At 48.2% G+C, this 15,115-nt stretch overlaps 1 protein-coding gene across 1 annotated transcript; it reads right to left on the bottom strand.

Annotated features, from left to right (window-relative positions):
- Positions 1-8,930: 8,930 nt before the first annotated feature.
- On the bottom strand, positions 8,931-10,459 carry LOC147964888 (uncharacterized). Its single transcript, XM_087530198.1, has 4 exons — positions 10,316-10,459; positions 9,664-9,940; positions 9,113-9,586; positions 8,931-9,001 (listed from the first exon to the last, which is right to left on the bottom strand). The coding sequence occupies exons 1-4, from the start codon at positions 10,457-10,459 to the stop codon at positions 8,931-8,933; spliced, it is 966 nt and encodes a 321-aa protein (XP_087386324.1).
- Positions 10,460-15,115: the final 4,656 nt, after the last annotated feature.

Genomic DNA, 15,115 nt, shown 5'->3' with positions numbered 1-15,115 from the left:
GTTTGATATGGATTTTCTGTGAAACAAAAAACATGCAACAAATAGGAACTAGCACTGGGCACTGGATCAATATGTTGGTCCCAAAAATAGTATAAAAAGTTGACGAAAGTATATGAAAGTTGTATAATATTGCCATGGAACAATCAAAAATTATAGATACGACGGAGACGTATCTTGACCCCCGTCTTCAAATTAGACATGGCAGATGCGGGATGAACTCCTACCACAAGATCGCATAAAAGCAATTCAAGAGAAATTGGCGGGATTCCTTCTTGACCACGTCATCAATAAAGACGGAGAATACCATGTGGAAGTTGAGTTCAAATATTAGGGATTGTAAGAGATCTTACATTGTATATGTTCATGACGATCTTGTGTATGAAAACTTGTTGTTCGACCAATCTCTCGGAGAAAGAGAGGTCAATCACTTCTCTTTGTATATGTTCATGACGATCTTGTGTAATTAATGGTTTCCTTCATTTGCTTACTAGCTAGCTTGTCGAGTCCTCTCTATACATATAGTCCGTAGCGTCGACCAAGCATGGAGATAAGAGAGGACACTTCTTTCTATTAACTAGCTAACACAATATATGAAACCCCTAAATTAACCCTACAAAACCCCCAAACCCCACCCCCTTTAAAAAAAACCCAGCCCCTGAACTACTGACGCGTGGACACTTATTTGTCCTGGTTGGTGCTACCAACGGGGACAAAAGGACCCCTTTCCTGGGCAAGGCCCATTTGCCACGTGGAGCCCCATTTGTCCCGGTTCACGGGCGAACCGACAGTAAAGGTTTTGGGCTTCAATACTGTTGGGAATATTACTATTGGGCGTAAACCGGCCTATGTGGGCCGGGTTAACTTCATCAGTAACTCAAGAGTGTTAAAGCCCAAGAAGATAGATGAGGGCCTGAGGCCCGTAGTCGGTTTAAGACTTGTAGCCGTAAACCGGCATCTGTATGTAAACTTGTATTGTAAGGTAGGAATAAGGAGAGACCAACCCGGATACCAATATGAACCGGTGTTAGGACTCTGTGAACCGATGGGCTTCACCTGTGTATATAAGGGGACGACCCGGCGGCAGCTCAGGACAACAGACAACAACTCGAGACTTAGGCGAAGCTTGTTTGCTCCCTAGTCATCGAAACCCCATCAATTCCATCACAACTAGACGTAGGCTTTTACCTTCATCGAAGGGGCCGAACTAGTATAAACTCTCTTGCGTCCCTGTGTCCGCTTTAACCCCTTCAAGCTAACCCATTGGGATGGCTCCACGACTAAGTCCTTTCATGAGGACATCTGCCGTGACAAAAGCACGACAGTTGGCGCCCACCGTGGGGCTATCACACGATGGTTTCAAGTTCTTGGAGGGCCGCTTTGAAGGACTCGAGGGCTACGCTGTGGGCCGGATGACTAAGAGTCGTCGCGGCAAGCTCTACATTGACAATGCAGGCTGGGGCCCTGAGGCCGGCTCAGTTGAGTACGGGTACCGGGTCCCCTTTGGTGGCATACACATTTTCATCAGCAAGATCGGTGAACCGGGCCCTGAGCCGGACATCTGCACCGACCCCGTCGAAACGGCTCAGCGTGCGCGATCCGCCCGGGTTAAACCGGCCATGAAGCGTGCCTTCATGGGAGTCATCCATGGAGGAAGTTATGAGGATGGATCGGAATCTCGCGGCGAGACCGTCGTTTATTCCGGCAACGAGTCATCAGCCGGAGAAACCGAATCTCTATATCAGCTACAAGATGGCCGGATTGGGGGTTGTTCCGATGGCGACAGTATTCCGGACCCCTCTGATCTACCCAACCGAGTTGGAATATTCATGGCCAGCACACAAGAAGCGCTTCAATCTTCGACCGCTGCGCCAATAACCTCTGGTTCAGTAGCGGCGACGGCTGCCGGGGCAGGAGGCTCTATACGCCCGCCGGCTCAAGTGCTATCAGATCTATTTGATGCATTGGTTGTGCTCGTGGCAAAAGCTAACCCGGTGGATCAGGACGTCCACAACGCGGAGATTGCAAAGGTGAGGGAACAGATCACCCAGGCCAAGGCGGACCTGGCAGCTGAGAATGCCAGGATGACCGCAGAGCGGGCCGCTTTAGACGCACAAGCCTACAGGCTCATGTTGGACCAGAATGCGTCGCATGAAGTCATGAAGAGGAAGTACCGATCCCGTTTGCCATCGGTTTTCGGGGCCAGAGACCTTTTCAACACCCCAGGAGCAGGAACCAGTAATCCGCTGGAGGTAAACCGGGCGGAAGCTCCAGGGACCGGCGCGCCGGTTCAGCCCCGTCCGATGGATCTGCCTCGTCAAAACACTGTTATACCTCAGGCTATTTCAACACCTCCGGGTCACTACTCCAACCCGATGGACAATCTCGTTGCCGCTGCTGCATGGCTGGAGGCCATTCCAATTGTAGGTGACTCGCCGCAGGCGGTAGAGACGCAACGGGTCAAGGAGCTTCTTAGGACAGCTTTGGTCCAACAGGAAGCATACTCGTACAGCCGCGACCGGATCCACTCGACCCCTCGTCCAAGCCGGAGCTATAGAAGGCATATGGATGAACCGGCAGTATCAAGTAATGAAGGACGTGGAGCACCCCGCGGCAACAACCCGGCGGGTGGTGCTAATAACGCTCAGGAAGTGGTGGACCGGGCCCGAGCGCGCAGGGAGGCCGAGTTAGCCGCACAGTATCAGGCTCGGTAGCTTACGCCGGTTCGTCCAACTATCTCGGTCGAACCTGGTGTTACTTCTAGTTCTTTGGGGGTGCCTTGCCTTGTCCCCGCTTTACGCAATGTGCGCCTGCTCAAGGATTTCAAAGGCCCGCGAAAGGTACCAAATTACACGGTAGATCAACCTCCAGAGACATGGGTGGAGAGCTATGAGATGGCCATGGAGATGCTTGATGTGGATGATGCGGCATGTGCGAAATACTTCACCATGATGCTCGAAGGAATGGCCCGTACTTGGCTAAAAAGTTTACCGGCCAATTCTATCAGTTCATGGGCCCAATTACGAGCCCGGTTTATCAGTAATTTCAAGGATACATGTAAGCAGCCTATGTCGATAGTGGACTTAGCTGCCTGTGTCCAGGAGGAAGGAGAATCGACGACTCATTGAGTGCGCCAGGTCTCACAAGTGTTGCATTCATCAGACCGCATCAACGCTGACACTGCAGTCATAACCCTAGAAGGCAATTGCCGGTTTGGGTGGGACGGATGAAGCGCCATTGCACTGACATGGGGACCCTCATGGATGCTTTGGTAAAGTATGCTGATTCTGATAGTACCAAGGATCCCGAATCTAATGATGACAAGGCATGGAAGGGAAAGAGGAACAGCAACTCCAAAGGTCAGCAGCATCACTCGGTAGGCAATGGTAGCGAAGGCAAACGTAAAGCGGATGGTAACATGGACTTTCTGGCTAATACCAACGCGCAGGACAAGGGCCAACGACGCAAGGGTAAACCACCAAATCGCAGTGGGGCGCCCAACCCTAACCCGAACCGCCTAAATTATCTACTGAACCAGCCCTGTCCAAGACCTGGGACGAAGGAGGTGCCAGCAAACCACCTTTGGAAGGATTGCTACATTATGCAAGAGTTCAAGAATTCTAACGCTTTCCGGTATGATCACGGCTCCAGCGGTGGTTCGGGATCCGGGCCGGGACACGGCGGAGGAAATTCCGGTTCAGGATTTAATGGTAATCCGGGCGGACATAACAATCAAAATAATCAGAACAACCAGGGTGGTTACAACCAGCAGCAGCAACAGTCGGGTTACCAGAGCAACCCAAAGCAGTTGAATAGTGGGCAGTACCATGTCTTCACCACTAGCTTGGATAAGCGAGACCGGAAGGTTCAGAGGCGGGCAGTCAACTCTGTTGAACCGGCCGTGCCCCGTTATCTACGCTGGTCTGAACAGCGAATCATATGGAGCAGAGAGGATCACCCTCCCCAGGTTGATAATCCGGGTCAGTTGGCTCTGGTGGTGGCGCCTCAGGTGGGAGGTTACAAGTTCACCAAGGTGCTCATGGATGGAGGGAGCAGCATTAATATCTTGTACTATGAGACCTTCCGTCGTATGGGACTAACAGATAAAAATCTCAAACCGTCCAATACGGTGTTCCATGGTGTGGTACCTGGCAAGTCAGCATATCCTGTTGGTAAGATAGCTCTGGAAGTGGCATTTGGAGATGATCATGATTCCAGGTCGGAAACATAAACGTTTGAAGTGGTGAAAATCCAAAGTCCATATCACGCCCTATTTGGGCGACCGGACTATGCCAAGTTTATGGCACGAACCTGTTATGTGTATTTACAACTCAAGATGCCGGGTCACAAGGGGACAATAATGGTTCACGAAAGCCGTAAAATCGCTTTGGAGTGCGAGGAAGGAGATGCGGCCTACGCAGAGTCGGTTTGTGCCACCGAGGAGCTGAAGTATTATAAGGACAATGTTGATCCGGCGGACATGACTCCATTAAAGAAGCCAACTATGGAGCATGATCCGACCCTGAAGTTCAAATCGCCAGTTGAAACTAAGCTTGTTGACTTCGTGCCTGGCGATTCGTCCAAGCAATTCAGCATCAGTGCCAACTTGGATCCGAAATAGGAAAGCACGCTCATTGAGTTCATCCGTGAGAATCGGGACATTTTTGCATGGAAGCCCTCTGACATGCCAGGTGTACCGAGGCAACTCGCTGAGCATACCCTTAATGTGGATCCTAAATACAAACCGGTGAAACAGTTCCTTCGCCGGTTTAACGAAGAAAGACGCAAGGCGATTGGAGAAGAGGTAGCCAGGCTCTTAGCAGCTGGCTTTATTATTGAAGTTTTCCACCCTGAGTGGCTTGCCAATCCGGTGCTGGTCCTTAAGAAAAACGGCACCTGGTGCATGTGTGTGGATTACACAGATCTTAATAAGGCTTGTCCAGCAGATCCTTTTGCCCTCCCCCGTATTGATCAAATTATTGATGCTACGGTGGGTTGTGAGCGTTTGAGTTTTTTGGATGCATATTCTGGCTATCATCAGATCAAAATGGCAGTTAAGGACCAGGAGGAGACGGCATTCATAACTCCCTTTGGAGCCTTCTGCTATTTTTCTATGCCCTTTGGGCTCAAGAGTGCCCAGGCAACTTATCAACGGTGTGTACAAAATTGTCTTCACAAGCAGATTGGCCGTAATGTACATGCTTATGTGGATGATATCGTGGTTAAGTCAAGGGAGAAGGAGATTCTGGTTGATGACTTGAAGGAAACCTTTGATAACCTGAGGGCGTACAAGATGATGCTTAATCCGGCCAAGTGTGTCTTTGGTGTACCGGCAGGCAAGTTATTGGGTTTTCTAGTGTCCAATAGGGGAATCGAGGCTAATCCGGAGAAGATCACAGCCATCACCTCCCTGGCTAAACCAAAGTGTATCAATGATGTTCAACGCCTGGCAGGCCGGATTGCCGCGTTGAGCCGGTTTATCGGCCGCCTTGGTGAAAAGGCAATCCCTTTGTATCAGATGTTGAAGAAGACGGATCAATTCATCTGGAGTTCTGCTGCTGATAAAGCATTTGAGGACTTAAAGAGGCAATTGGCCAATCCGCCTGTGCTCGCCGCTCCCATTGACAAGGAGCCGTTGCTGCTATATGTTGCTGCTAATGCTCGTGTGGTCAGTGTGGCTATTGTGGTGGAGCGAATAGAGGCAGGCAAGGAGCATCCGGTTCAACGTCCGGTCTATTATATCAGCAAGGTACTCATTGAGTCCAAGCAAAGGTACCCACATTGGTAGAAGCTGGTATATGGAGTTTTTATGGCAAGCCGGAAGCTTAAGCAATACTTCCAAGGGCACCCCATTACGGTGGTCAGTTATGCTCCCTTGGGGGATATCATCCAGAACCGGGAAGCGACTGGCCGGATTGCCAAGTGGGCTATAGAGCTTGGGCCGCACGGGTCGAAGTATGTGCCTCAGACGGCGGTTAAGTCTCAAGCACTTGTTGATTTCATCAATGATTGGACGGAACTGCAAGCACCTGAAGAAAAGCCGGATCACACATATTGGACCATCCATTTTGACGGATCCAGGCAATTGGAAGGCTCAGGGGCTGGAGTCGTATTAACTTCCCCACAAGGTGATAAGTTTTGTTATGTTCTCCGCTTAATGTTCCCTTGTACTAACAATGCAACTGAGTATGAAGCCTTGCTCCATGGTCTCCGGATGGCTAAGGAGATGAATCTAATTCGAGTTAAGTGCTTCGGTGACTCGGACCTCGTGGCTCAACAAGTGTCTGGCACTTGGGATTCCAAGGACCCACTCATGGCAGCATATCGTCATGAGGTGGATATTGTTGCAGGTCACTTTAAAGGCTATCAGGTGGACCACGTGGACCGACGGAAGAATGAAGCGATAGACGCTTTAAGCCGGCTTGGCTCTCAGCGCAAACCGGTCCCGCCCAATGTTTTTCTGGATGTGCTGCACAACCCGTCGGTCAAGCTCCCTAGTGAAGCGGATTTGTCTATTCCTGATCCGGAGGCTCAATTGGTGGCAGCTCTTCATGTCATTCCGGATTGGATGCTTCCTTACCTGGCGTACATGAACCGGGGCGAGTTACCAGAGGATGAGACTCTGGCCCGACAGATAATCCGGCGGTCCAAGTCCATGACCATTATCAATGGCGATTTGCATCATTGCAGTGTATCACGGGCGTTTCAACGCTGTGTGTCTCCTAAAGAAGGCTGTGAAATTTTGCGTGAGATCCACGAAGGAGATTGTGGTCACCATGCCGGTTCAAAATCTTTGGTGGCTAAAGCGTTCCTCCATGGCTTCTATTGGTTAACTGCTCATGCTGATGCGGAGGATCTGGTCAGATGATGTGACAGTTGCCAAAAGTTTTCAAGACGTGCTCATGTGCCGGCTCAAGAATTGAGAATGATTCCAATTACTTGGCCGTTTGCGACTTGGGGGCTGGATATGGTTGGGCCTTTCAAAAGGTCCAAAGATAAGAAGACCCACCTCCTGGTGGCGGTTGACAAGTTTACAAAGTGGGTGGAGGCAGAACCTGTTAGCAAGTGTGATGCGGCCACGGCGGTTCAGTTCATCAAAAAAGTGATTTTCCGGTTTGGCTTTCCACACAGTATCATCACAGATAATGGTACCAATTTGTCCAAGGGTGCCATGAAGGAGTTCTGCGAACGGGAGCACATCCGGCTTGACGTTTCATCAGTGGCACATCCACAGTCCAATGGTCAAGCAGAAAGGGCTAATCAAGAGATCTTGAGGGGCATCAAGCCCCGGCTTATGGTTCCTTTGCAGAGAACACCGGGTTGTTGGGTAGAAGAGTTACCATCTGTGTTATGGAGCATCAATACTACACCCAACAGATCAACAGGATACACACCGTTCTTCATGGTCTACGGAGCGGAGGCGGTTCTCCCCAGTGATATCCATCATGACTCACCTCGCGTGGCAGCTTATGTGGAAGCGTACAACGAGACAACACGGCAAGACGCTTTGGACCTGTTGGATGAAGAACGTGAAATAGCAGCCGCCCGCTCGGCGATTTACCAATAGGATCTTCGTCGTTATCACAGTCGCCGAGTCAGAACCAGAACCTTTCAGGAAGGAGATTTGGTGCTTCGGCTCATCCAAGATCAGACTGATATGCATAAGCTATCCCCTCCTTGGGAGGGACCTTTCGTGGTCAGCAAGAATCTTCACAACTGGTCATACTATCTGATCGATATTCGAGAGCATAAAGACTCACGTACATCAGAGGAGGAGACCAACAGGCCGTGGAACATAGCTCATCTTCGGCCTTACTATACCTGAGCCATTGGCTCTACTTATGTACATATTATGACAATGTATATATTATGATTAATATAGTAAACCGGAACCTCAGCTAAAGCGGGGTATCTATTCTTTTACATCATGTGTGGTTACACGGAGTGGTTCTGTCTTAAAGCGGCCTCCGGTTTACCCCTTGAATTTGCTTTGTAAAACAAAGCTTTATAATATCACTTGGGGGCTTGGTCGTATCCGAACCAATGCAACACCTTTTGATAGGCGAAAGCCACCAGATCACTTGGGGACATGGTCAAGTCTGAACCAGTCACGCCTCTTGATCGGCCTAAGGGCACAGAATCACTTGGGGGCTTGGTCGAACCCGAACCATTGCCACGCCTCTTGATCGGCATAAATGCCACGATTTCATTTGGGGACCTGGCTGACTTGAACCATAGCTACACCTATCGAGAGCTTGGTCGTGTCCGACCATGGTAACGCCATCTGATTGGCTCAGATAAGCCTCTTTTTGCAAACGGTTTTATCATTGCCTCTGCTTCACAATTTTCTTAGATAGATATTTCTTTCTTTTTGTTGCATTTTTTAAACCGACAAAGTTTTAAACCGGTTCAAACTGTCAATTGATGGAACACGGTCCATTTTTAATCCGGAGACTATTTGCTCGGTTTGCTTTCTATTCACATCTCGAAATAACACGGTGTTTATCATAACCCGGCACGGTTTACATGGTAAACCAGCATTACATACACAGGAGCTACTTTCTCCTTCAACGGTATAGGTTTATATACCTCCGTTTCAAGATTGGCAATGCCAACTTCATGCCCAACGATGGCAGGTAGTTTGTATCACAAGATTTGATCATATACCTAAATTTCATTGCATATATATACAAAGATCATAATCTGGCTAGCAGTACAACCGCCTTGGCAGTTTAAGATTTTGCGATTGCAGGAAAAATAGATTGAAGGTTTTGATCATTCAAAAGAGGTATAAGTACCAGTATCTATGCACGAAGGCATCTCAAAAGCAAGAGTATTGGCTATCCTATTACAAGGCAACATGGTGCCCAAATAAGATCATTGTTTCTTTTCGGCGAAATATAAAAGACAAGCAATTTAAACCGGCCTCCGGTTCAAGCTTCATCGCCGACCTGGTCTGATGGTTGCGGGTCATCTTGCGCCGCTTCAGCTTCTGCTTCCCTACCTGGTGGCTGGAAATCAACAGTTGTCCAGTCGATTCCCATTAAGGCTTAAAAGACAGCTTCATCATGGATCAGCAACGACGGTTCAATATCAGGAGCGTAAGTATGCTTACGGATTGGAGGGATCAGATTCTCCACTTCAGGAATTGGTGCAGCCACTCGTTTGTTCTGGTTGTCATATTGGGCATGATAATGAGACAAGTCTGCCTCTTCCACCAATTGGCAAGCTAGAGGGCGCACCTCCCGGTTTATCGCTCTCAGGTCCTCCTCATTGAATTCTGAGCCATCTTCCTTCAAGTGGGGGTAGCCTTGAGCCGCTTCAACAGGATCAAAATCCGGCACCCACGGTTTTGCCCGGATTAAGGCATTGATAGCACCGGTTCGAGCAGCAGATTTTTTCAGCTCTTCAACCCGGGCAGGAAGCATAGACAGTCTTTTCAGGGTGTCTTGAATCAAGGTGGGCGCCGGGTTGTTGTGGGACGCAGTTGAGATGATCCGTTGCACGCCAGTATACAATTGCTCTATCAATGTGTAGGCAGCCTTCAACTTCTTCCGCACATCTGACCCCAAGTGACCAATGCGTGTCCCTACAACATTACAAAGGATTCACAAACCGGACACATCATAAGAAGGCCAAGTTACTACAGAAGTCAAGAAAGCTTACCAAAGATGGCGGCAGTCATGGCATGCACTTGACGCTTTACGCTGGTCAGTTCATCTACCACCGGTTTAAGTGCGGCTTCGGCATTTTCAACTCGCTTAGTCAAAGCGGCCTTCTCAGTAGCCCAGCCCGCCCGCTCTTTCTTGAAGTCTTCCTTAAGCTGTTCCATGATGCTTAAGGCGCTGGTCAACTCCTCTTTTGCTTTTGAGGTTTCGGTCTGTTGGGACTTCAAATTTTCTTGGAGATCGGCGACTTGGTTTTCTTTTGTCTTCAGCTCAGCCTGCATACAGACAGTTATATGATTCAGCAAGCAGTGCAAGAATTGAAGTACCAACCACATAACAAGTTATGCACTTGGTCCTTGGGGGCTAATGCCTATTTGATCTTCATCTTTCACTTGATTATAAAGTCCCAAGATCAATACAAGTATTCAACTTGGCACTTGGGGGCTAATGGCTATTTTCTTGGATAAATTCTGATGCTACGATCTCAATTACTTAAAGTCCCGGTTTATATTAGCAAGTCAGCAAATTCCGAAGCATTGGGATTTATATTAGCAAGTCCCGGTTTGAATGAAGATTCTAAACCGGCCCTTGGGGTCTAGGAGAGTTAACAAGATTGAAATATCCAAGCAGAAAAAGCACATGAAAGTTACCTCAAATTTTTCTTTCATCATATTCACTAGACCAGCTTCATAATCACGGCTGGTATACAGCCGGTTCAGGTAGCCGGAATGAAGATCTTGGGCATTCAGAGCAGCGTAGGTCGCCAAGTCAACATTCCACTTGCCTTTGCCCATGGCAGCAAATTCTTCTTTGGCGGTATGCTTGGATAAAACAACAGGATTGCTGGGCTCTATACGGCCAATGCCAGTAATTACAACTTCATCATCCTTAGCATCACCGGTTTGCACTGGCGCAGTCGGTTTGTCAGCAGGCTGGGATGGACTGGTGGATCTCCCAAACCGGATGGGGCTTGTGGGCTGGTTGACAGGGCCTGAGGTGTCAATAGGCCTTTCTTCAACAATAAAATCGTCATCCTTCTATGGTGGATCATTGGGTATATCTTCATGAATAGCCGCTTCAAGATCTGATGTTTTACCCGGTTCAGGGATGGCGTCCTCCTCGGCCGCTTTGTCCAGGCGAGCCTTCTTGCTCGGGCTAGGCTTGGCCCTGAAAGGAATAACAAAGTCAAATATTATGATAAGTATAGCTTACCCAAGCACCGTTTTGAGAGGTGGCAGCTGAGTAGCCGATGACTCGCCACAGGATGAGTGGGAAGTAACCTGATAATCGGAGTCAGATGGATTAAGAGGTTGACGAAAATAGCCTGCTTTAGGACAAGCACTGACAAGCAAATTAGAGACCTCTGAACGGCGTTTCCGAACCGGACTGTTCGGTAAACCGGTGGAAGTAACTACCTGGCCGCTGTGCCGGGTTGTGCGGCGAGCTTCGTGCTGTTGGGTCTTCATAAGAAATTTGGGATCCAAGTAAGCAAGAGGATGAGAAAATTTAACCTTCCGGTTTGCCTGACGGATTTTTAGTGAAGGCAAAGGGTTTGAATCAGAAGAGAGAGTAATTACCTCTGCAGCATCAGCATGGCTGGCTTCGGCATCATCCTGACAAATATCATCGTCAATAAGGCGTGTGAAAAATAAGCGAAGTGAGTCAAGCTCTACCTCAAGGTCTGGATTGTTGGAAATATGCCCTAGAGGCAATAATAAATTGGTTATTATTATATTTCCTTGTTCATGATAATCGTTTATTATCCATGCTAGAATTGTATTGATAGGAAACTCAGATACATGTGTGGATACATAGACAATACCATGTCCCTAGTAAGCCTCTAGTTGACTAGCTCGTTGATCAATAGATGGTTACGGTTTCCTGACCATGGACATTGGATGTCGTTGATAACGAGATCACATCATTAGGAGAATGATGTGATGGACAAGACCCAATCCTAAGCCTAGCACAAGATCATGTAGTTCGTATACTAAAGCTTTTCTAATGTCAAGTATCATTTCCTTAGACCATGAGATTGTGCAACTCCCGGATACCATAGGAGTGCTTTGGGTGTGCCAAACGTCACAACATAACTGGGTGGCTATAAAGGTACACTACAGGTATCTCCGAAAGTGTCTGTTGGGTTGGCACGAATCGAGACTGGGATTTGTCACTCCGTGTAAACGGAGAGGTATCTCTGGGCCCACTCTGTAGGACATCATCATAATGTGCACAATGTGATCAAGGAGTTGATCACGGGATGACGTGTTAAGGAACGAGTAAAGAGACTTGCCGATAACGAGATTGAACAAGGTATCGGGATACCGACGATCGAATCTCGGGCAAGTATCGTACCGATAGACAAAGGGAATTGTATACGGGATTGATTGAACCCACAACATCGTGGTTCATCCGATGAGCTCATCATGGAACATGTGGGAGCCAACATGGGTATCCAGATCCCGCTGTTGGTTATTGACCGGAGAGTTATCTCGGTCATGTCTGCATGGTTCCCGAACCCGTAGGGTCTACACACTTAAGGTTCGATGACGCTAGGGTTATAGGGAATAGATATACATGGTTACCGAATGTTGTTCGGAGTCCCGGATGAGATCCCGGACGTCACGAGGAGTTCCGGAATGGTCCGGAGGTAAAGATTTATATATGTGAAGTCCTGTTTTGGTCGCCGAAAAAGTTTCGGGTTTTATCGGTAATGTACCGGGACCACCGGGAGGGTCCCGGTGGTCCACCAAGTGGGGCCACCAGCCCCGGAGGGCTGCATGGGCCAAGTGTGGGAGGGGACCAGCCCCAGGTGGGCTGGTGCGCCCCCCCACCAAGGCCCAAGGCGCAAGGGAGAGTGGAAGGGGGCAAACCCTAGGCTCAGATGGGCCTAAGGCCCACCTAGTGGTGTGCCCCCCTCTCTCCCCCCTTGGCCGCCCCCCTAGATGGGATCTAGGGCTGGCCGCCACCCCTAGGGGTGGAAACCTAGGTGGGGGCGCAGCCCCTCCCCTCCCCTATATATACTTGAGGTTTTGGGCTGCCATAGACATGATTCAATCTCCTTCTTGGCGTAGCCCTACCCCTCTCCCTCCTCGTCTCTTGTGGTGCTTGGCGAAGCCCTGCTGGAGTACCACGCTCCTCCACCACCACCACGCTGTCGTGCTGCTGCTGGATGGAGTCTTCCCCAACCTCTCCTTCTCCCCTTGCTGGATCAAGGCGTAGGAGACGCCACCGGGCTGTACGTGTGTTGAACACGGAGGTGCCGTCCGTTCGGCACTAGGATCATCGGTGATTTGGATCACGACGAGTACGACTCCATCAACTCCGTTCACTTGAACGCTTCCGCTTAGCGATCTACAAGGGTATGTAGATGCACTCTCCTTCCCCTCGTTGCTAGATTACTCCATAGATTGATCTTGGTGATGTGTAGAAAGTTTTGAATTTCTGCTACATTCCCCAACAATGGCATCATGAGCTAGGTCTATGCGTAGTTACTATGCACGAGTAGAACACAAAGTAGTTGTGGGCGTCGATATTGTCAATTATCTTGCCGTTACTAGTCTTATCTTGATTCGGCGGCATCGTGGGATGAAGCGGCCCGGACCAACACTACACGTACGCTTACGTGAGACCGGTTCCACCAACTGACATGCTCTAGTTGCATAAGGTGGCTGGCGAGTGTCTGTCTCTCCCACTTTAGTCGGATCGGATTCGATGATCAGGGTCCTTATGAAGGGTAAATATAAATTGGCAATTCACGTTGTGGTTTTGGCGTAGGTAAGAAACGTTCTTGCTAGAAACCTATAGCAGCCACGTAAAAAACTTGCAACAACAATTAGAGGACGTCTAACTTGTTTTTGCAGCAAGTGTTTTGTGATGTGATATGGCCAAAGGATGTGATGAATGATATATATGTGATGTATGAGATCATGTTCTTGTAATAGGAATCACGACTTGCATGTCGATGAGTATGACAACCGGCAGGAGCCATAGGAGTTGTCTTTATTTTTTGTATGACCTGCGTGTCATTGAGAAACGCCATGTAAATTACTTTACTTTATTACTAAATGTGTTAGCCATAGTAGTAGAAGTAATAGTTGGCGAGCAACCTCATGGAGACACGATGATGGAGATCATGATGATGGAGATCATGGTGTCATGCCGGTGACAAGATGATCATGGAGCCCCAAGATGGAGATCAAAGGAGCTATATGATATTGGCCATATCATGTCACTATTATTTGATTGCATGTGATGTTTATCATGTTTTTGCATCTTGTTTACTTTGAACGACGGTAGTAAATAAGATGATCCCTCATAATAATTTCAAGAAAGTGCTCCCCCTAACTGTGCACCATTGCAATAGTTCGTTGTTTCGAAGCACCACGTGATGATCGGGTGTGATAGATTCCAACGTTCACATACAACGGGTGTAAGACAGATTTACACATGCAAACACTTAGGTTGACTTGACGAGCATAGCATGTACAGACATGGCCTCGGAACACAGAAGACCGAAAGGACGAACATGAGTCGAATAGAAGATACGATCAACATGAAGATGTTCACCGATGTTGACTAGTCCGTCTCACGCGATGATCGGACAGGGCCTAGTTGACTCGGATCATGTAATCACTTAGATGAATAGAGGGATGTCTATCTAAGTGGGAGTTCATAACATGAACTTAATTATCCTGAACATAGTCAAAAGGTCTTTGCAAATTATGTCGTGGCTCGCGCTTCAGTTCTACTGTTTAGATATGTTCCTGGAGAAAATTTAGTTGAAAGTTGATAGTAGCAATTATGCGGACTAGGTCCGTAAACTGAGGATTGTCCTCATTGCTTCATAGAAGGCTTGTGTCCTTAATGCACCGCTCAGTGTGCTGAACCTCGAACCTCGTCTATGGATGTTGCGAACATCTGACATACACATTTTGATAACTACGTGATAGTTCAGTTAAACGGTTTAGAGTTGAGGCACCGAAGATGTTTTGAAACATTGCGAAACATATGAGATGTTTCGAGGGCGGAAATTGGGATTTCAAGCTCGCGCCCACGTCAAGAGGTATAAGACCTCCGACGATTTTCTTAGCCTGCAAACTAAGGGAGAAAAGCTCAATTGTTGAGCTTGTGCTCAGATTGTCTGAGTACAACAATCATTTGAATCGAGTGGGAGTTGATCTTCCAGATGAGATAGTGATGTTTCTCCGAACTCATTACCACCAAGCTGCTAGAGCTTCGTGACGAACTATAATATATCATGGACATATATGATGATCCTTGAGATATTCACGATGTTTGACACCACAAAAGTAGAAATCAAGAAGGAGCATCAATTGTTGATGGTTGGTGAAACCACTAGTTTCAAGAAGGGCAAGGGCAAGAAGGGATACTTCATGAAACGGCAAATCAGCTGCTGCTCTAGTGAAGAAACCCAAGGTTGAAACCAA

This window comes from Triticum urartu, chromosome 6A, assembly GCF_056163025.1.
Source record: "Triticum urartu cultivar PI428250 chromosome 6A, HENAU_Tu73, whole genome shotgun sequence".
Classification (NCBI taxonomy): Eukaryota; Viridiplantae; Streptophyta; class Magnoliopsida; order Poales; family Poaceae; genus Triticum; species Triticum urartu.
Note: the sequence above shows the minus strand (reverse complement) of the source record. Positions and strands in the feature narration are given on the sequence as shown.